General features: G+C 46.4%; 1 protein-coding gene across 3 annotated transcripts in view; it reads left to right on the top strand.

Annotated features, from left to right (window-relative positions):
• Positions 1–9,679, top strand: part of RIOK1 (RIO kinase 1) — a 31,682-nt gene extending 22,003 nt beyond the window's left edge. The window contains exons 16-17 of one of the 3 annotated variants that reach the window (XM_082413305.1): positions 1,721–1,888; positions 2,997–9,199. In XM_082413305.1, coding sequence (XP_082269431.1) covers positions 1,721–1,888; positions 2,997–3,107 — 279 coding nt within the window. In that variant the 3' untranslated portion in view covers positions 3,108–9,199. Of the gene's footprint in view, positions 1–1,720; positions 1,889–2,996; positions 9,200–9,222 lie in introns of those variants that run through there. The other 2 variants (XM_082413307.1, XM_082413306.1) reach the window with 2 other exon arrangements.
• The last annotated feature ends 12,911 nt before the right edge of the window (positions 9,680–22,590 follow it).

Consider the following 22,590-nt stretch of genomic DNA (forward strand, 5'->3'; position numbering starts at 1 on the left):
ATGCTGTCTCGCAGTGCAGATTCCTGTAGTGTTCTTTTCTTAAAGCAACTTTGTTTTGTCTTACATTTTCAAACGGCAGGGATTGAGTCTTATTTAAGCAATAATAAAGGTAGTTCTTCTTTTAATATTCTTTTTTTTAAAAAAATATTGATTGATTGATTGATTTGGCCGCGTCGGGTCTTAGTTGCAGCATGTGGGATCTTTTGTTGTGGCGTGGGCTCCAGGGAGCGTGGGCTCTGTAGTTTGCAGCACGTGGGCTCTCTGGTTGAGGCGCGTGAGCTCAGCAGTTGTGGTACGCAGGCTTAGTTGCTCCGCGGCATGTGGGATCTTAGTTCCCCGACCAGGGATTGAACCCACGTCCCCTGCATTGGAAGGCAGATTCTTAATCACTGGGCCACCAGGGAAGTCCCACTTCTTTTAATATTCTTTTTTTTTTTTTTTTTTTTTCTTTTTTTTTTTTTTCTTTTTTTTTTTTTAACATCTTTATTGAAGTATAATTGCCTTACAATGGTGTGTTAGCTTCTGCTTTATAACAAAGTGAATCAGTTATACATATACAATATGTTCCCATTTCTCTTCCCTCTTGCATCTCCCTCCCTCCCACCCTCCCCATCTTTTAATATTCTTAATGAAAGGCTTGAATATGAAGGATCACGGTTTACATTCTGAAAATTGAGTGTGTTTTTTTTTGTGGGAAGAATTGGACTAGGAGAATTCTGGGTTTTATGCAGCAGGTGTGATGGGGTAGGTGTGCTTTGAATTCCAGAGCAGGAAGATTCTGCTGTAACTGGCTGGAAAGCCTTTCTGTACAATCGCCTTTTAAAGACCTGATTTTTTCTTATGAAGAGAAAACCTCATGGTTTTAAAAATGCTTCCTGCTGCTTTAAAAACTGCTAAATTTGGACTTCTCTGGTGGCGCAGTGGTTAAGAATCCGCCCGCCAATGCAGGGGACACGGGTTTGAGCCCTGGTCCGCGAAGATCCCACATGCCGCAGAGCAACTAAGCCCGTGTGCCACAACTACTGAGCCTGCGCTCTAGAGCCCGCGAGCCACAACTACTGAGCCCGTGTGCCACAACTACTGAAGCCTGTGTGCCTAGAGCCCGTGCTCTGCAACAAGAGAAGCCACCGCAATAAGAAGTCTGTGCACCACGACAAAGAGTAGACCCTGCTCACCGCAACTAGAGAAAGCCCGTGCACAGCAACAAAGACCCAAAGCAGCCAAAAAATTTAATTAATTAATTAATTAGTTAATTAAAAAACTGCTAAATTTCAGGGAAAAAAATGAATGTTTCTCTTGTTTAACTATTGTCTTCCCTCTTGATTGGATCAACAAGTGTTAAATGAAATTTAATTCGTAGGAAATCCACTGTAAAGTTATCCAAATAACTTCACTTTTTACTTCTATGTGTATTTCACATCTTTCCAAATCCCGGCTCAACCCTCCTGATTTCCTGCAGGAGGTAGAACAGTCCTGTTGTTGATCTAGGTCACCCAGTGAAGCCCCAGTCCCTGCGTTTGGGTATGTCCTTGAGCCGTCCTGGAACGGCTACTTCAGGCTTCCTCCCTGACATTGATTCCATCGTTTTGATGTTTCAACACAGGATGTCATTTTTCAAAGTCTGTCTGTAAGGCTGAAATCTGATTTTTGGCATTAACACATTTAATACCAATAGATAACTGACTGGTTTAGAATAACATGGTCCTGTGATATTTTCAAGGTCCCTGCACTCCTAGAAAGTCAAATTAAGGAAAGTCAAGTTAAGGAAAAGACTTGTTCTGATTCAGAAGATGCCAGAAGCTCTCAGTGTTCTGACACAGACTCTGAAGAGCAGGGAGACAACGCCTGCTCCAGGAAGCCCGCCGCTGACCTTGAAGTTGATAAAAAGGTTAGCCACGAACTTACATTCCCTTGTTTGTCAATACGACGGCACAGCCCCTCAAGGCTCTCTGCTCAGGTATCTGGATCATAGTTGCTGAACACATTGGTCAGTAAGTCCCTCCACCTGAAGTTTTAGTTCCCAAGCGTGAACTTTGCTTTTGGTGGTAACATCAGCTAGAGATTGGGCTTCTGCTAGGAGCTCCTTGGGCACTGCCTCGAGAGAGGGCGCTGCCTCGAGAGAGGGCACACTAGTTTCAGTGCATTGATGAAGAGTGATTGTCATGCACTTGAAGAACAAATGATGCTGGAGTTGCCCCATGGTGAAATACCAAAGAACCATTTCAGGGGGGTTACAGCCCAGCTCCCTGTTTCCAGAATCTCTGTTGCTACCACTCCTGGCCGTGGACATAAGAGATGCTACTGATGAAACAATCCATGGTGGCTAACTGTTACTGTTTAGTCTTAGCCTGATCCTTTAAACCTTCTAGAGTGAGGGTTCCAAGACTTCTGAGAGACATACCCAACTCCCTAGCGCACGTTCTCTTTGGCTATCTTCAAATTTCTATTAAGAAATCTTAAAGAAAATTTTCATCCCAAATTCTACCACCAAGCCATTATCATTTTCAATTTTTTTTTCTGTGATGCTCACTTTTTATCTTTTTACATATATTTTAAAATTTAGTTGTGGGACTTCCCTGGTGGCGCAGTGGTTAAGAATCCACCTGCCCATGCTGGGGACACGGGTTTGAGCCCTGGTCCGGGAAGATCCCACATGCCGCGGAGCAACTAAGCCCGTGTGCCACAACTATTGAGCCTGCGCTCTAGAGCCCGCGAGCCACAACTACTGAGCCCATGCGCCACAACTACTGAAGCCCGCGCGCCCTAGAGCCCATGCTCTGCAACAAGAGAAGCCACCGCAATGAGAAGCCCGTGCACCACAATGAAGAGTAGCCCCCGCTCGCCGCAACTATAGAAAGCCCGCGTGCAGCAACGAAGACCCAATGCAGCCAGAAATTAATTAATTAATTAATTTGTTTAAAAATATAGTTGTAATAATAATATGAATACTCAGAATGAATGAAATTCACAAATTTTTTTACTTTTTGTTTTTACAGGAAAGAAAAAAGATGGTCAAGGAAGCCCAGAGAGAGAAAAGAAAAAACAAAGTTCCTAAACATGTGAAAAAAAGAAAGGAGAAGACAGCCAGGACGAAAAGGGGCAAATAGAACCAGAATTGTATGATGTACAGTGATTTCCCATCACCTGCTCTCTGAGCTGCATCTGGAGGATGGGTTATTGATTTTAACTGAATGGTTATTACTGCAGTGTCCATGTGGACGGATTCACGTGTTTTCGTGTAATTATGTAAAAAGCTCTAAGCTCTAGTGTCTAGGTCTAGTCCCTAGCTCTGTATGGTATTGATAGAGGATTGTTTAAGCTACTATTTTAATGAAGAACTTCATACAGTTTTACTTTTGTATATATTTTCTCCTGCAATGTGGTTTTTGAAGCGTCGTAACTGTTTAAATGTATTGAGCATTCATGTAAAGCCACTTTGGACAAACTTGGGCAAATTGTTTTTGCTTTGTTTGTACGTGCCAAAGACCCATCTGAAATCATTTGATTATAAGGCCACAGTTTCTATAAAAGGGGGTTTCACTGATTTAGAGAATTCAGTTGTTGATATAATCGTTCATCACAACTTTGTTCTATGTGTATTGATGATTATTTACAATGAATTTACTCTTCATCTTTCATATTCTTTTTTGAGCTAGAACCTCCTAGTTTATAAGCTATTTCACATTCAACTATGAGACCTGTTCATTCATTCATCAAATATTTGAGTATTTTAGGTGTGAGGGATACAGCAGTAAATCAAAAGCAATTTCCATAGATAAACCTAGTTTCCCTTAAACCGAAGCTTGTACCTGCTTGTTTGAGAATCAGTGGGTTATTGAGGGAGGGGCGGGTCTACTGGATAAAGCAGACAAAAGTTACTACCTTCAGCCGGTTTGCGTTTTAATAGGAAGACAAGGCATTGAAACAAAATAAGTAAAAAATAGTCTATCAGCAGGTAATATATTCCGGGGTTGGGGGGAGAAATAATGTAGAGAAGAGAATGCCTGGGGTGGTGGGAGAGTGCAGGTTTAAAACAGGCCACACTGAGAGGCCATATTTGGGCAAATACTTGAAGGATGTGAGTCATGTGCATATCGGGAGAGAAGAGCATTCCAGGCAAAGCAAACAGCAAATGCAAAGGCCCCGAGGCAGAAGTGTGTCTGAAACGTTCCAGAAACAGGGAGCTAGAGCATCATAACCACGGGGTGGGGGGAGGGGGGGAAGTAGCAGCTTAGATCAGGTGGTGGTATGTGCCTGGAAGGTTTTGAGCAGAGGAATGGTGTAATCTGACTTCTGTTTTGAAAGGGTCGCGATCCCTGTGGCTTCCAGGGAGAATTGACTAGGAGATGGATGGGGGCCGGCGGGCGGCTGGGTATGTACCGTGGTAACCCACACGACAGATGTCGGAGGCTCGGTCCAGGATGGTAGCAGTGGACATGGAGAGAAGCGGTTGGATTCCAGGTAAAGCAGGCACGGTGAACTGGATGTGCCATGAGAAATGCCGATTTTAGTCCTTGAATCAAAGGCAATTTCCGTAGATAAACCTAGTTTCCCTTAAACTGAAGCTTGCACCTGCTTGTTTGAGAATCTGTGGGTTACTGAAGGAGGGGCGGGGTCAATTGAGCTTTTAAAGTTTTAAGTCAAATTTATTATATTCATAATAGCCTCTCTTCCTGACTTGAAAAAAGTTCAAAATATGAAGTATAATTTCAGTGAAACACAATTGTATGTCCTCTAAAATATTCTACAGCTAACACAACCAAAGAGAAAACAAAAGAGGAGGCTGAGCGTCCAGTACACCTTGGGGGATCCATCTTCAGGACCCCCCGGTTCTCTCACGGGGTGGGTCTTACCTCCCGCCAGGCGTGTTGGAATCAGGTGGTCGGGGTCCTTAGTGCCATCTTTGGTGAATCGAATGCAGTCACTAGGCTTGGATTCAGTTTCACTGGGCAAAAGCAGTGTCGGCAGGATGGACACTCATTACCTGCTGCCAGGAGGAAGTGGCTTGTGCCGTGCCGAGACTCGGGACTGTAGGGGGATTCTCATTTGAGGCGCCTTTTTCTGACAGCTTGCTGACGTGGCTGTTTCCCCTGTCTGGATTCTGGGCTGTAGCTGTGGCTGAGTGGGAACCACTGGTAGCATTCTTGCCAAACTGGTCTGAAACCGTTTCCCTTGTTGGTTTCTTGCCAGGAGGTCTGGAAGAAGGAGCCTCTTTGTAGGCCGACTTAACAGGGCTACTTTGTGGCTTTGACTGCAATAGAATTTTGAGCAGTTGACAGGTTTTAGCGTCCCTGGATTATTGGTTGTGCAGTGACTTTCCATTTGGAGAGATGAGCTCTGGGGTCTCTTGATCCAAAGGCTGGGACATCATTTTGCCAGTTGTTGATGTATCTGGTTTTCTGTCCTATTTTGTTGATTTTCTAATCGCTTCAAAAAATGCAGGTGTTTCTAAAGGTTTACTGTGAGGAATCTGGATGATTTCGTTGAAGCACGAAATCACAGCTGTTTCCTCTGCGGCTCTACTTATTCTTCCTCCGATGAAGCAGTTTAGGAACAGAACTTCCCCTGGCCCAGGAGCTCCAGCATTTGAGCCTGGCCTTGGAGTGAAGAGGTGGGCAGAGTGGCAGCTGGCTGCCTAGGTCTGATCAAATGCGAATCCACGTTTGGGGCTGACATCACGTTTTCTTCAGCTTTCTCTACTCCTTGATGAAGATGGACTCAATCGGTTGAAGAACTTTGTAGTTTGGTACTAAGACTTGTTGGAGAAGAGCTCTCCTTTTCATGGGTTTCTGTTGAATTCTGTGCAAGCAGCTTCTCGTTTCTTGGTTGCAGGCCTATCCTGTTTTGTGGCTATGATTTCATTAACTTTTGGCTCAGAATGAAGAGATGAAGAAGTTCTTCTGGAAGCTGGTAGAAATTCACTTGAAGGACATCTCAAATGTCGTGGGCTCTGAATGTTGACGTTTCTAAAAATCCTTTTGGTTTTCAAGAGCTTGACAGATTTTCTAATTTTTAGTTGTTTATACACATATAAGTAAAGACCAGGAACATTCATTCAGAGCTTGACTTTGACTTCCGGGGTTTACTTTTTGATGATGAAAGGGTCACATGAATCAGCAGGTACAGCAAATCCTGCTCCTCAAGGTATAGTCTCCTGTGAAGATTTCCTGTGACCACATCAGATGGCTAAGATTTTCAACCATTGGTGATCATAAAACAAGAGCTCTCCATGTTCTGTCTCTTGAATTGGATTAGGTTATTACATTCCTAATCCATTTTGGTTGGAGTTTTTAACTTCCATATCCTTTGGGTTTGTGTTGCCTTGGACATCAGGGCTTTTATTAGTGCTCCAGGGGAAATGATAGTGTTGTGTCTGAAATCATTTAAGCTAGTTTCCGAAGGAAAAGATACCTTTCTCGCGTCTGTGTTCTCCAGAGATCTTAGTCGCGGTTGGTAGTGCTGTGGGAACCTCTGGGCTTGAACTCGGAGAACGAAGACTTGAACTTGTGGAATTTTTGGTTTTCGGCTTTCCTTCATTTTCGGTGTCACTCCACATCCTGCTTTGACTGCTGGCAGGCCGCGGTCGTGAGGGGGTGGCCCTCGTACCGCCTGGGATAGCCACACACCCACAAAATCCTTTCTCTCTCCTTTTCTCCCAGAATGGCAAGGGCATCATCTGTGTGTGAGCACAGCTATTTCTAGCTCTCTGAGAGCTTTCTACCCCTCTTATCAGTGCACCTTGATAATTTTAAGGCCGAGCAACTTAATCATCTCGGGGTGAAATTTTAACCTTTACACATTTTCTGCATAGCTGTCTTGGAGTCATAAACTTGTCAGTGAAAAAGTGGTGGGTCCTTGGGGTCCAAGTGCAGCAGCTGGAGAGGCGGGCAGGCAGAGGATGGGCTGTTTAAAGTACGCATGGGGGTCGCCCTTGTGGGTAGCATCTGCGCTACAGCCGTGGGCGTGAGTGGCTGCATAGGGGAGCATCAGAGGCTTAGGTCAAGGAACTGAGGCCAGGGTTTTGGAAGGACCATCTGTGTTAGGACAGGGCCTAGTTTTAGAGTGTCCATGAGTGACATGCCTGAATCTTCAGTGGGCTGGGAGAGGGGTGACGTGGACTTCTGTCACGTTGGGGGGAGGTAAGGGGTGTCTGACGACGTCAGTGCCCTCCGGAGAGCCAGGGTTTAAATGGGACAAGGAGAGGGGAACCCTCAGAGGAGATGTTGAGCGTACGAGGCTTCTTGCTGGTGTCTGACCCCACGTGGGTTCCAGATGGCACTGGGGGGAGTGTTTCAGGATGGAAAAGAGTAGGAAAAGCCCCGTTGTGGGGCTGGATGCTTCTGGGTCTGAGGGCCTGACCCCATTAAGTAGGCAAATGCCACAAGCACATGGAGATAGAGAGTAGTGCCTGCCTCGTGGAGTTATTGTGAAGGACACTGAGGAGAGCTACGGGGAGCTTGGTAAGGGCTGGATCAGGCTGGTGATCCTGAACTCAGTCATTAAAGATGGAACAGTCAGACCCCTTGGTGTTCCTGCAGTGATGTGAAAAGAGGTTCACAGAACCTAGAAAGTATCTTGCCTCCCCCCAGAAACGTTGAACCTCAACCCATGTATCCGCCAGCTGTAGTCAGCGGTTTACAAAGTATACAGCTCACAGGAACAGGATAAATGATGCTGGGAGGATATAGCCAACCGAATTCAGAATAAGGGGGAAAAAAAAAAGAAGAGGGAGAGCTATGATAAAGAGGTCTAAGAGACATATATCCCAATGCTGTGGATTTCACTTGGATCCTGATTAGATCAAACCAACTGTAAAAAGATGGACTGTTTTGGGGTTTCTTTTTAGACAAATAGGGAAAACTAAAAATGGAGGAGGCGTTAGATGATAGTAAGGGATTGTTAATTTTACTGGGTGTGACAGTGGTATTGTTTTGAAAAATGGTTCTCTCAGAGTATGGACTGAAGTCTTTATGGGCGAGATGGATAGGATGCCTGCGATTGTTTCAAAATTCTCCATCCTTGACCGACTCCTAAAGGAAAGTGGTGGATGAAGCAGGAATAGCAGGAGGTCAGTAGTTGCTAAAGCAGAGTAATGGGTATGTAGGGATTTATTATACTCTTCTCTCTCTGTAACAATTTCTGTAAGAAAAAAGGGTGTTTTTTTTTTTTTACTGAGACAAAGTAACTATATTAAGTACTTAAAACAGGGCTTGTCACATAGTAGTACTGTATTACGCAAGTATCTATATTTTTATTTTACTTGTTATTCTTAAGTAACTTTTTTTGCCCAGGCATCAAGGTTTAATCATCTGGGCCAAAGGAGTAGGTCTAGGTAGGACTGTGATGGCTTCTGGTACTGGCCCAGCTCGGCAATGTCACTTGAAATGCCCTTTGTGAAGGCAGTTCGAGACCTTGTATATTGAACAAATGCTGACAGAAGTTTTAGTGCTGCCAAGCCTGACCCTTGTTTTAACATATGTCACCTTCTCAGTGACCTGTCCTAACCACTCTGCCTGGATTTGCAGTCTGCCCCCGTAACTAAGGTCCCTACACACCTTATTACCTTTGCTTTGCATCGTTTTTCTAAAGCTCCTCTAACTAACTTACAGGTAGACCTCGTTTTATTGCGCTTCACAGATAATTGCGGTTTTTACAAACTGCAGGTCTGTGGCAACCCTCTGTTGAGCACGTCTGTCTGTGCCATTTTTCCAACAGCATTTGCTCACTTTGTGACTCTGTGCTACATATTTTGATAGTTCTCACCATCTTTGAAACCCTCTACCAGCAAAAAGATTACATCTCGCTGACAACTCAGATGATGGTTAACTTTTTTTTAGCAATAAATGATTTTTTAATCATTTTTTAGACACAGTGCTATTGCACACTTATAGACTGCAGTCTAGTGTAAACATCACTTTTTTATGCACTGGGAAACCAAAAAATCCGTGTGACTTGCTTTATTGCACTACTCGCTTTATTTGGTGGTCTGGAGCCGAGCCCGCGGTATGTCCGAGCTCTGCCTGTACTTACGTGCTGAATTTTCTCATACGTATTGTGTGTCTTCCCTCACCTCCCAACCTCTTCCTAGAATGTAAGCTCCACAGGGGCAGGGATTTTTATCTTTGTTCAGTTTTGTATCCCAGCACCTAGAATTGTGTCAAAAATACCGTAAATGCTCAATAAATATTTAAGGGAATAATACGTTGTGTTTCTTAAACAAAGGTGGAGTTGTGACATCAATTGGATACACACACCACCACCCCCCCATGATGATAAAAATGAAGACTAGGGGTTGATGTGCATTGACGTGTGCCCTCTAGCCCTCCCTTCAGTGACCGGGGGCGCCCACTGTAAGGTGACCGACTGCGCCTGGGGGCTACAGCGCTGGCCCTGCTCAGTCTTCTGTCCTCAGACCCTCGGCACCAGCACAGCTCTCCAGCCAATGGAACGGGTGCATTTTAAACTGGATTGTTGTTTCGACTTTGACCACGTGAGACCATTTGACTGTTATCCAAAGTGCTTGGGCAACAATGGATCGACTGATGAGTTATTCAATCCCAAATCACCATAATGTAGGAGAATGGGAGACCTGATACAAGCCTAGGCTTATAGTCACACATTTTGCCAACTCTTCCCAAATATGGACTGAAAGTTTTGAAAATAAATTGATCTTAAGAGATGGTTCTGGTGGTGGTCTGTGAGAACCGTTCCAGATACAGATGTAATTTTGATGTATTTGTGGGGGGAGGTGGGCTCCACTTCCTACTCTGCCATCTTGACCTCCTCAAGGGATGGTTCTGAGTTTGAACTAGGCCTCTGCTTCCTTGAGAAGCTGACGAACTCCCACAGTGAAGCACCATCAACAGGGCATAAAACAGGACCCCAGCCCCAGGGGTGGGCATGATTGTCAGTAGGTGCTTGGTCTGGCGCAACCTGGTTTTTCAGTAAATGATACCAATATTGGCGGTGATGTTGGCAGCCTCCCTCCTGCTGCCGGGCATGTGAACATGGTCAAGGCTAGCCGGGGCAGGGTCGGGGGTGGGGGAGTTGCAGGAATGGATAAGGCACTTTCCGTTGGGGGAAGATTTCTTGTCTGTGGATTGCGGGAATTGGACCAGACAGCCATCAAATTTCTCCTTTACAATTCTATTATTTTAAAACATGTAGCACAGATGACCCTTATTGAAAGGAGTTGCCAATAGGTATTTTTGGGACTTCCCTGTTCATCCAGTGGTTGGGACCTGGCACTTTCACTGCCAGGGCCCGGGTTTAATCCCTGGTCAGGGAGCTCACATCCTGCAAGCCGAAGCGTGGCATGAAAAAACCAAAGAAAACATTTTCAGAGAGAAGGAAAGGGGTCTCAGATGAAGGCTTGAAGAGGAATACGGAATGAAAAAGCACGTGTGAGGGCAAATAAATAACAGCCATTGACTGTTTAAAAAAAAAAAAAGGAATTGTGTTTTACAGGAGTCCTGGATATGGCTAAACAAAGTGCTGTAGTTTTATCAGGATGACCAAAGGCCTCTCAAATTTTGTGCTCAAAGAAGTCTCATGTTTTTCTCATGGATACTGCACATTGTGTGTTATCTATTTCTGATCATGATTTCTGGCTTTATATAAAATTAATAAAGCAACTGACAAAGTGAAAAAAAAAGTGTAGCATATCAATGATTTAGAAAAAGCCCTTCAGAGGCCAAAGGACCAGGTTAGAATTACATCTCTTAAAACAGTTTGTTTATTAAAATACAATAAGTGGATTTAAGGTGCCAGTTATATCCCACAGGCCAGGTTTGCTTTTCACCTGTATCATAGTCTCATAAGGCAATTTTATTTTTTTTACCGTGTGCCATTTGAATTTAATGATGGGAATTCTGTTCATTGTCCTGCAATAATTTTTGCTCCTCTGGAGGGAGATATTTGCCTAAGTCTTATCATTAATGTCCTGTGAGCTGCAGGAATGGCCCGTGGACTATTGATTGCACAGGAGGCATAAGACTAGTCAAGTTCACGTCTTTACCTTCTCCTTGAAGAAGGATTAAATGAATGGATCCTTATGGCATCAGGTGCATGTTCGGTGGTTGATGTTTAAATCAATCTTTTGCAAGAGCTCCTGAAGAAAGAGCTCCTCAATAACATTTCCTAGAAGTTGTAATTCGTTTAATCAGGAGTTGTTCGTTTTACTTTAAAATTAGACACATACTTGAAGCAAAGAATATCAACCACACACAAAAAGACTCCTAAAGAGCCTTAGACTGGAAATCTGACCTGTTATTAACTTGTGACGCTCACTTCGTCTTTCTGGGCCTCAGTTTCCTCATCTGTGAAACGATGACATTGGGGAGATGAAGCCTCTGATCGTTCTTGAGCTGCACTTTCCACGTGGTATCCACGGGCCACATGTGACGGTCAAGTTTTTGCAATGGTGCTAGTCTGGATTGAGAGTGTAAAATACACACCGGATTTTGAAGACTTAGTATGAAAATAATATATATAAAGTAACTTCGTAATTTTTTGATATTGATTACTTGTTGGAATAATAATATTCTGCACGTATTGGGTCAAATAAAATAAATTAGAATTAATTTCACCTATGTTTACTTTTCTTGTGGGGTAGAAAATTTTAAATGACATATGTGAATATGTGGTGTATAGGACAGAGCAACATACAAAGGAAGGAATGAGCAAGATTTTCCCCAGAATCTATCTCAACCCATCTTCTACAAGAGAGTTTTAATATTGCACATTCAAAAATATATTATTTCTGAAGGCAAAATTGCCATTCTAATTGGCTTAAATACAGATTGTATATACGGTGTATGAGGGACAATAGGACTTTTTAAAAATAAACAAGTAAAAGGAGACATTAGGACTTCCCTGGTGGTACAGTGGTTAAGAATCCGCCCGCCAATGCAGGGCACATGGGTTCGAGCCCTGGTCCGAGAAGATCCCACATGCCACAGAGCAACTAAGCCCGTGCGCCACAACTAAGAAGCCTGAGCTCTAGAGCCTGTAAGCCACAACTACTGAGCCTGCATGCCACAACTACTGAAGCCCGCACACCTAGAGCCCGTGCTCCACAACAAGAGAAGCCACTGCAATGAGAAGACCGCGCACCGCATCAAAGAGCAGCCCCTGCTCACCGCAAGTGGAGAAAGCCTGTGCGCAGCAACGAAGACACAACGCAGCCAAAAGTTAATTAATTAATTAGTTAATTATTTTTAAAAAGGAGACGTTAAATACTTGTTTTTTCCCCACAGTATTTTGTGCGCTTGTTGGTTTGCTCCTCAAACTTTCCTACCGAAAGGGATTCACCAAGACAGAAGAACATGGCCCCAGGATGCCTTCCACTCTACCTCCAGGCAGGCCTTTTATTTTTAATCTCTTGTTTTAGCTTAAAATACAAAATCCATGTGAGTTTTGCATTCATAATAAATTTCTGTTAAGAACTTTGGGGAAAAGTTGTAAATTACCATCAAGTAATATCGATGCTCCAGGAAGTGGTGCCTCATGTATAACCCGAGGTTTCCCTGGTCCACATCAGGACCATCATAATCGTATTTTATTTTAAAGTCAGTTGCTAGTGAGGATAGTGTAGCAGGATTATTGCTTGTAAATTACAGAATAACAGTGTCCATTATATTGCAGTAAGGATTAAATGAGATTTAATGCAGACAAGTCATTTAGCACACACTAAATGTTTCTAAAATACAAGTATTGGCTATTATTCTCATTTGGCTCCTAATAGGTGCCATACCACATAAAATGAAGGACAGAGGCTAAAGACTTTTTCTTAGAGAATGCTGACTGTACTGGGATGGCTCACATCGTTATAACATTGTATCAGGACTGCCGTTATACCAATGGGATACCGGTTTCATTTACAGTTTTGTTCATATTTATGCAGGTGTTAGTAGGAGCCCATGTGTCCTAACTGAAAAAGTCCCAGATTTGAATTAAGAAACCCTGAAATTTAGTCCAGGATCTGCTACTCCTTTTTATTTATAACTTATACCCTGTCTATGAAGAACTGTTAAATGGTCTTTAGTAAACAGCATATTCAATACTATCGATAAAAAGAACAGAGCCGTTTGGAGGAAGGGAGAAGTGAATACAGCAACAACCTATAGGCTGATATACTTGTTGCCTGGCTGAATTTCCTCATGTGTTGGGCTTGGAAAAGTCATTTGACATAAGCCCTTGTCTCCTCATCTCCTTAACGAGGGTGATTGCTAAGGCCTAAGCACTGAACTTGCAAGTCAGACAGCCTGACTTCAAATTCCACCTGGTTGGCATTTGAAGTCAGCCTAGTTTCAAATTCCACCTCCACTATTTGCTAGTGGGACAAACTTGGGCAAACCAAACTTTCTGAACTCGCTCCTTCATCTGAAGCGAGGATGGTACTCAGTTAATATTGGTTTCCCCTAAGAATTCGAGGAAATGCTAAGGCAAGTTCCCTCGCAGTGTCACTTTCTTGCTCTGTTCCCCTCTTCCGGGAGGAATACGTTTTATTTTACAAACAGGGTAACTGGGAACTTAAAAACGGAGAATTCCAGAGTGAGTGGTCTAAGTCCATGGACAGCCCTCGGAGAAGTGAGGAGAAAATGACCTTCACCACCAACAGGTTGCTTCTGGAATAGGGTTTTAGGAGCAGATGAGGGGTGGGAATTCCCTGGCGGTCCAGTGGTTAGGACTCCGCCCTTCACTGCAGGGGGCAAGGGTTCGATCCCTGGCCAGCCAGAGGGCGGAGGGCAGGGGGCGGGCGGGGAATCTAGTTATAAGCATATTACTGAAAAAGGAGCAGCTGAGGACCAAATGTACATGGTGAATTTCCGTGGAAGGAACCTCAACGAGGCGGAGGGCCGGGGACTGCCGGAGGGGTGAGGTGGGAAGGGCAGAGATAGGTAGAAAGGTGAGGGTGGAGGAGTCCGAAAGCCAAACGCCCAGACTTGGCAGTTTCACTTGCGCCAGCCCCGCCCTAGCTTAAAAAGGGTGGGCGGAGTCGGCCTCATCCTGTTGGAAAACCCTCCCTGTTTTGGGGCCTGGGATCTCTGCGTGATGCTTGGCAGGCCCAGGTAGAGCTGGTTTGGCACCCACCCTAACACCTGAGCAGGAGAGGCCGGCCTTCCCAGCCAGGTGGAGGGGTGCGTGCTCACCCCAGGGGGAGGGCTGGGGCTGAGGCTGTGCGATCAGCTGAGCGCTGGACTCCCCGCCCCCGGGGACCCGAGTGTCTCTGGGCAGGCCGGCCATGTTGTAATTAGGATTCTGCAGTAGAGCCGTGGGTTGGATTGGGGGATGGTCGTTTTTCTGGTTTTGCTTTTTGGCTGCTTTTTGTTTGGTTTGGTTGGTTTTAGGTTCACGGCAGCCTACGGAGCATCTAGTTACCCGGCTTAGTGGAAAGTGGAAAGCCGGTGGCCCTTGCTTTCACCGGGAAGCCCACTCTGGTTAGGATTTCTCTGTCCCCTCCTGCAGGAGCTTCGCTCCTTCTTCCCCAGTTTATGAACGAGTCTGCTTTGTTTGCTGCTTTTAGCCTGTGCTCTCCAGGGAAGAAAGTGGCCAGAAAAGCAGTGAGCAGTCTTGGCCATTAGCTGGATTCACTCTCCCAGCATCTCTCTGAAATACCTTTGACCTTGGGGCATGGTTCTGAGGCCCTGGGATGGCCCAGAGGGGGCTGAAATCCTCCTGCCTCTGGAGTCTGGGTTCAGGGAACAGAGAGCAGGTTCTCTGGGGACAGTTCTCCAGGATGAGGCAGTTTCTCAAGGTGTCACAGAGATGGAAATCTAGCTCTCTTGACTGGAACGGGCTTGTTAGGAGTCCAGGAAAAAAAGAAAAGAATCCTTCAAAGATCTTAACAATGGGAAAACATTTTTGTAACAAAGAAAGGGCAAGCCCCTACGAGAAGGCAAGTTACAGAAAAGGTCTCCGAATGGTTGTGTTTGGGGTTTGAAATTTCAGCTGCTTCTATCTTCAAGCCCGAGGGAGGCCCCACCCAGCCTCAGTGGGCTGTCCTGGTCCAACCACCTTATGCTGGGCACGTTGCCAGCCAGTATCAGCATCCCAGCATGCAGAGGACTCTGTTTTCCAGACCGTGAGGACTGAGGGCGAGAAGAACCCGAGTAGACACATTAGGGGTGCTTTGGATACAGCTGTTGGAGGCTGGGTGTGGGGGAGGCTGGAGTTGGATGCTGGCCGGAGCTGCATCACATTGAGGCAGCATGAGCACCGCCTGCACGTGATGCAGACCCACGTGTCCCCAGAAAATAGAGGACAGTGAAGAAGGTCACCCAGTGCTTGGGGACGGGGGTGGTGCAGGATCCGTCTGGCCTTGTAGGAACGTGCGAGGCCAGTGTCTGTGGACGTTCCCAGGAGCAGAACCTGCAAGGCAGAGGCCAGCCCGACATAGCTAGGGCCGCCCGCTAGGTGGACGGAGGCGGTGAGGACCAGGCAGTCTGGGACTTGGTGGTCTGTCCTCTCTGGCTGCTCTTAGTGGAGGTGCTCCCTTCTTCAGACCATCTCCTTGAAGCAGGCGAGAAAGATGAGGTGGACCAGGCACCGGGAGGAACTTTGCGGCACCTCCTGGCCGAGGCCCATTTTGTCATCCCCAGCTCAGGGCGGGGCTGTCGTAGACTCTACACCCTGGCTGTAGAAACGGGATCCACTTTCCCATGGCCCGTAAGGATCTTTCTTGGAGGGGTTTTAGATGCTCTCTGCCACACACAATTCCAAGAAGACCAGAGGAAGGAGGAAAGTTCTAGATGTGATGGTCAGCCCTGCTCTGGTTCTGAGGACGACAGTCCGGCTGCGGCAGCTTGACTGTCCGTCTCACCTGAGTGTCTGGGCCGCTCTGGGGCTACTTCCCGGCCTCCGCAGGCCACGCAGCTGCTCACAGGCCTCTTAGGCACCCGTGAGTCTGTTCTGGGTTGCGTGGTGCTGGGTTTTTGAAGTAGGAAATGTAAACAGCTGAATGAAGCACCATCCGGAGCCCTCCTTGCTCTGGTTTATGATCTTTCAAGCTCCGTTCTTGGGGAGGCCTGGACCACACAAAGTCCAGTCTGAGGTCCCAACAGAGGTTTGAGAGCGGGTGATAAATTTTTACAATAAACAGAGATTTGCGTACCTTGGATTCTCTTTCTGACATCCATGCCCCATGGAACGAATCTCCCTGCAAATAAATAGAAAGTCAGTGAAAATCAGCACTAACCCTATAGTTCATTCTCTCTCTCTCTTTTTTTTTTTCTGAATTGAATATTATTCTAAACCTACTGATGATATGCTATTGAGAGATATACAAGATTTATACTTTAGCTACTGCCCTTAATGTTACTGCTTTCTTATGGAATAAAACACACACACACACAGACACACACACACTGGCTGCCAGCATCGGGAAGCCTCGCGCAAGGGGGGGAGCTTTGATTGCTTCATTCCTCAGTGTGTGAACGTTCAAGCCATCCTCTGCCCTCAGTACAGTCTCCTGACCCCTAACTGTGCCGCGTCCCCCGGTCCAGAGAGCCTCTCCTTTACCTTCCCCTGGCAATAGATCTCCCCGCTGTTGCCATGGGGGAGGAGCAGTCGTGGAGTGGGGGAGGGGATCCGCGGATCTAACTGCTCGTTAAACAGCTTTCATCCTCAACCTCCCGGGGAGGAAAGTCGCACCTCCTTTACTGCTGGCTCCTGGGACCCCTCGTGCTGCCATTCCCCGCATCTTTTAAGGATTCTGGGCTGTAAGTCAAGCTGTTCTCGGCTTCCCCCGTTGGTTACACTCAGTCTTTTCAGGTCAGCAAAGTCACTTAACACTGTCTGTCTGTTTTCCAGCTTCCAAAGTTTTATTTTGTCTCCTCTCTCATTCTCCCTGGCCGTGTGCCGGTTGTGTTTCTTTGGTTTTTAGCATTTCACGAGGAATGAAATGAGTTGTGTGTGCTCATCATGTATCTTTACCCAGAACTGCATCTCAGATTCTAACAGAACTGTTTGCTTAGTGAAGGATATACAAACAGCAGAGATGGCCCGGAAATCTTTTATTTCGTCGGTGTGAGCCCCTACGAGAAAAGGAAATAAAAAGATTACATTTCGATGAATGCGTAATTCTTTTATCTCTATTTTATCTTAAGAATCTTTTCAAAGCAGGCCAAGGAAGGTCAAGGAGAGGTAGTATTAATTCATCATGGACAGATTTCAGGTCTCTCTCTCTCTCTCTCTTTAACTGATAAAACTTTAAAGATCATACATATTTTCACTTATGACAATGGAAAAAAGGGATCACAAGAGGACGGGGTTACTTGGTGGGCAAAGGACCAGCAGAATTTTATCACTCACATTGCTTAGAATTGCCAGCACATGGTGGTAATAAAAAGCAGAGGGAGTTTTAATTGGCTTATTATTGTCGTTAAAATCTTTGCAGGCAAACCCATCCCTTATTGTCTGTACCCTCGATAAGGTCTCCCTCTCCTAGGACACCACTGCTTGGAGGTTCTGGTTGAGGATCCTGGGAAAAGAGACTTGTAGTGACGATGTGGAGATCTGAGACTTCAGGCAGAAAATGGCAAGTTTCTGGGCTTTCAGAAATTTTAAAACTTCAGAAACTAAAAATTGTTGGTGGTTCTTCATATTATTTCATCTCTATAAAATTCTGAACGTGGAAAAACTGTGTTTCCTCGTATTCTTCTTCATTTAGTCACGCATTTAATACATATTTATTGAGAACAAATTGTGTGCCAGCCCTGTGCTGGGACTTGAGGGATGCAAAGCTATTTAAGACTTGTCTCAGGGAGTTACTCTGGAGTCCAGCTGGAGAGAGAGACGTCTTCTTAAAAAATGCACTAGAGGGGGCTTCCCTGGTGGCGCAGTGGTTGAGGATCTGCCTGCCGATGCAGGGGACACGGGTTCGAGCCCTGGTCTGGGAAGATTCCACATGCCGCGGAGCAACTGGGCCCGTGAGCCGCAACTACTGAGCCTGCGCGACTGGAGCCTGTGCTCCGCAACAAGAGAGGTCGTGATAGTGAGAGGCCCGCGCACCGCAATGAAGAGTGGCCCCCGCTTGCCGCAACTAGAGAAAGCCCTCGCACAGAAACGAAGACCCAACACAGCCATAAATAAATAAATAAATAAATAAATAAATAAATAAATAAATAAAAAGTAAAAGTCACGTTGTTCTAAAAAAAAATATATCAGGTTCATATTAAAAAAAAAAAAATGCACTACAGGTACCATGTGATACCTGATATAGTAGGGGTTTCCCCTACTACACAGTCCAGAGGAGGCCCAGAGAAGGATGATATTAATTTTGCCTGGGGGCACAGGAAGCCTTTGGCTGGAGAGGGTGTCCAGATAGCAGAATAGCTCGGGCAGAGAAGGGGTGTCCTGGCGGGAAATGAAATCATTAAGGATGGCTGAGGAGTAGGGTGAGTTTTGGGACCAAGGTGCTTCAAAAGAATTTAAATTGATTTTTTAGGCAAGTGGATTTCAAAATCAGGTCCATGGCAGGGCTACCCTCTTACCACTCATTGGAGATCCTGACTTGGCCCTTTCTTGGGTCCTGTGAGTCTCCATTTTTAAAAAAGCTCTCAGGTCTATTAACCAGGTTTAGAAACCATTGCTTTAGGCAGTGCAGTCCCACTGAAGGAATGTAAGTAGAAAGAGAACATAACAGATTGGCATTTTAGAAATATCCCTTTGGCCACAATGTGGAAGTTGGACTGGGCAAGAGACTGGAGACAGAAAAGCCACTTTGGAGGCTAACGAGAAAGTGGGCCTTTCGGAGGCAGTGGTACTCGGGATGGAGAGGATTGGACTTGACAGCACAGGAAGATCCAGCCGTAGGCACGGGAGGAGAGCAACTCACTGACTCCCAGGTTTCCGGCCCTGATGGTGCCAGGGGAGACGGCGGTACAAGCCACCAAGAGGGAGAATCAGGACGCGATCAGGTCTGGGGAGACGGAACAAGATACTTTGGGGGAATAACGAGTTTGCAAGTGTGTAAGTCGATGTGGCGACGTGGGAGTTGCCACTTGGGGGAGGGGCGAAGAGGGGGGTTTGACATTATAGGAATAAGTGAGTTGCCCGACAGAGTGTGAGGAGTAGACACGGGAAGAGAACATTGCTTTCAACACTGAAGGCAGGTAGGACAGTGCACGTGGGGTGGGAGAAAGTGGAGGACACAGGAACAGTGGCACTCAGGGGCAGCCAGAGGGGCGGGAGGAAGATGAAGGGTTAAGTGTCCCCCAAACAGACGAGGACAGCCTGGAAGAAGAAGGGTGTGTTCATCCAAGCCCCGCGCTCCCCCAAGGCCCCCTGGGAGCGGGTGGCCACGTGCCCAGAGGGGAAGGGAGGAGAGCAGAGCCGGGGATCTCCCTCAATTACTGTTTAATCTCCTCGCGGATTCTGTCAGGACTCAGCAGCATTTTCTCCCAGAGACAAAAGCTGGCAGGGGCTTGGGGTCTGGGTGGAGCTCCCTCAGCCTTTTGCTGAGTGAGAAGCTCCTGCAAAGCTTTGGTGTCCTGGCTTTGAAGGAACCGGGCTTTCCAGCCTCTGGGAAGAGGCCAGCTCTGAGCTGTGCGTTGCCGCCGTATACATTTCTTCTGATTTTGGCAGGATACGCCCAGGGCTCAGTAATCATTCTAGACACTGCGAAAAAGAGAAATGACATTTAAAGGGAAAAAATACATTTTTTCCCCATATCCTATGCTCTCCGCTCTTTGTGCTTTCAGTTTAAATGAGCCTTTATGGTTATTAATGAAGGGTAATCAAGGCCCCCTATTATGAGATAAAATATATTTTATTTTATTTTTTTAATTAATTAATTAATTTATTTAATTTTGGCTGTGTTGGGTCTTCGTTTCTCTGCGAGGGCTTTCTCTAGTTGTGGCAAGCGGGCGCCACTCTTCATCGCGGTGGGCAGGCCTCTCACTATCGTGGCCTTTCTTGTTGCGGAGCACAGGCTCCAGACGCGCAGGCTCAGTAGTTGTGGCTCACGGGCCTAGTTGCTCCGCGGCACGTGGGATCTTCCCAGACCAGGGCTCGAACCCGTGTCCCCTGCATTGGCAGGCAGATTCTCAGCCACTGCGCCACCAGGGAAGCCCCTATATTTTATTTTTTAAGCTTTTTTTTCAGCCACCAAGATTTAGTGGGGATTTTTTTCTTAATCATATATATATATATTTATTGAAGTACAGTTGCTGTACAATATTATGTAAGTTACAGGTGTACAATATAGTGATTCACGATTTTCTTAGTGCTTCACAGTTTTAAGGATTTATAGTTATTATAAACTATTGGCTACATTCTCCATGTTGTACAATATATCCTTGTAGCTTATTTTATACCTAATAGTTTGTACCTCTTACACCCCTACCCCTATCTTGCCCCTCCCCGCTTCCTTCTCCCCACTGGTAACCACTAGTGTGTGTTCTATGTCTGTGAGTCTGCTAAAGATTTAGTGTTTTTGATCTGAAGATTTCAGGCCTCATTAGGGACACAAATGAATTAATCTATTCAGCACTCCCTGTAAAGTAGGGAAGAACAATCCTCTCTGTTTTGTGGAGCTATTTTTTTGGACAGATGATTTTGGATAGATAATCAGGTGCTAGGAGTACATTCACTCACTTATTCATTCAGCAGATATTTATTGGCTGCCTACTCCGTACAAAATCGTGTATATGAAACTCTGCCCTGCCCACAGGGACACAGCCAGCCGGGGAGAGGAGATGTGCCATGCCCACAAAGTTTAAAAACGCTGCCAAGACAAGGCTTAGGCCATTGCTCTCAAAACGAAAGGCAGAAGGTAGGAGCTTCTGTTGTTAGGTCTGTCTGGCCTGGGGCGGCTGGTGGAGGAGACGGCCTGGGAGCCAGATACAGCGGAGTGGCCTCTGCTGTGTGCTAGCCCTCGGCCTCCGCTGCTCTGGAATGGGTGTAACTCTGTCTCCCTAACAGCTGCTGAAAGCACGAGGTTAAGTGTGCCTGATGTTCTTCCCTGCGCGCCCCCCCCACCTGGTTTCCTCTCCCCCAGAGCCCTGCTCCCCACCCCAAACCCCTGCTCACACTGTGTTTGGAACAGCCTGCATCCTTGCCTGCCGCCCTCACTGGCTGTGTCACCGTGACGTCCCACCGCGGCACATCGTGGGGACTTTGTCAGTATTTGCTGAATGAGGAAATAAGGAGCATTGTGGATGGAGAGTAGAGTGTGGTCTGAGCAGAGTCTGGAAAGCGTTTGGGGTGCGCAGAGGAGAGGGTGCGCCAACCCGCCTGGCTGGGGGAGAGAACAGGGTGGGCAGATGCGGAGCCCACTGGGGCACGTCCTACATGTCCGTGCATCAGGCTGAGATCGGGATGTTGTCCTGCTCGTACCAGGGAGACACGGAACGGTTTAGACGGGGGTGGGGGGGGACGGGGGAGGGAGATTGACAGGGAGATGTGGGGCAGAGGTCTGCCTGGGTCGCTGTGTGGGATGAGGGGACAGGGCGAGGGGAGGGGAGGGGGCAGGCAGCAGTGAGCACTGTGACAGGAGTCCGGGGGAGTAGGGTGCTGGCCGCTCCCACAGGGCGAGTACAGAGGCAAGGATACAGTTTAAAGAGCTGTGTGTCTGTGTTCCCCTAAAGAGCATTTTAGCCACTGAGGGGACAATGACATAATTTAAAAATCCAAACAAGTTTTATTCAGGCTGTACCAGAATGACCTAAGCTTCCGAGCAAGGATTGACCTGAAGCTCTGATCTTTGACCCCCAAGGAACGCCTGCCTGGTAAACAAGGCCTGTCTCCCTAGGAATTCTCTCTGGAGGCCGGATGGACAGAGATGGCGGCGGAAGAGTCTGAGCCCTTATCTTTGGTGTTTACTCTGACTCCCAGGAGAGACTCCAGGCACAGAGGTTGCTCTGGAGGGGGTGTGTGCGTGTGTGTGTGTGTGTGTGTGTGTGTGGAGACCTCCCGCCTGCTTCTCCAGATCTTATCTGCAGCTAAACACTGTCCAGTTGCTGATCCTAATCTCTGTTAAGAAAGTCTCTGGGGCTCAGTAAACCTGGGCTTACTTTTTTTTAAGCCCACAGTTCACACTTGTGGGAACAGGGGAGCAGGGCGGGTTTCAGCAAACCTCTTGGCCTGCAGGTAAAGAGCTAATGGCAAATGTGACTATTGAAAGAAAGCTCCCGGGTGCCAGCGTTTAGATTTTTTTTTTCCAGGTTGAATTAATTTGGAAATGATGATTGTACATGTTGGCAAAGAGGGGGAATGAAAAAATGCCCAGTAAAGGAAGAAAGGTTAGTCATTCGGGAGGGAGAACGGGGAGGGACTGGGAATTCGGAGAGAGAGAGGGTAGCAGCAGACAGACAAGGGAAGGAAGGGACGGAAGAAACAAGGCAGGTGGGTGAGAATGCAAAGGACGGGAAAGGGAAGATTTGACTTAAATGAAATTTTGACCTTTTCACAGTTACACCAGAATGTATTTTAAATGTGTATTAAAATGCGTACAGAAAACATCCACTTTGTAGCTGGACACGCTGCCCAGCTTTTACATTGAGTATTAGGAAATCTTGGACTTAGTGTGGATCAGAGTTTGCATTTCTGCAGCATTATTCATGATAGCCCAAAAGTGGAAACAACCCA

The sequence above is a fragment of the Balaenoptera physalus genome, assembly GCF_965194825.1.
Source record: "Balaenoptera physalus genome assembly, chromosome: 11".
Lineage (NCBI taxonomy): Eukaryota > Metazoa > Chordata > Mammalia > Artiodactyla > Balaenopteridae > Balaenoptera > Balaenoptera physalus.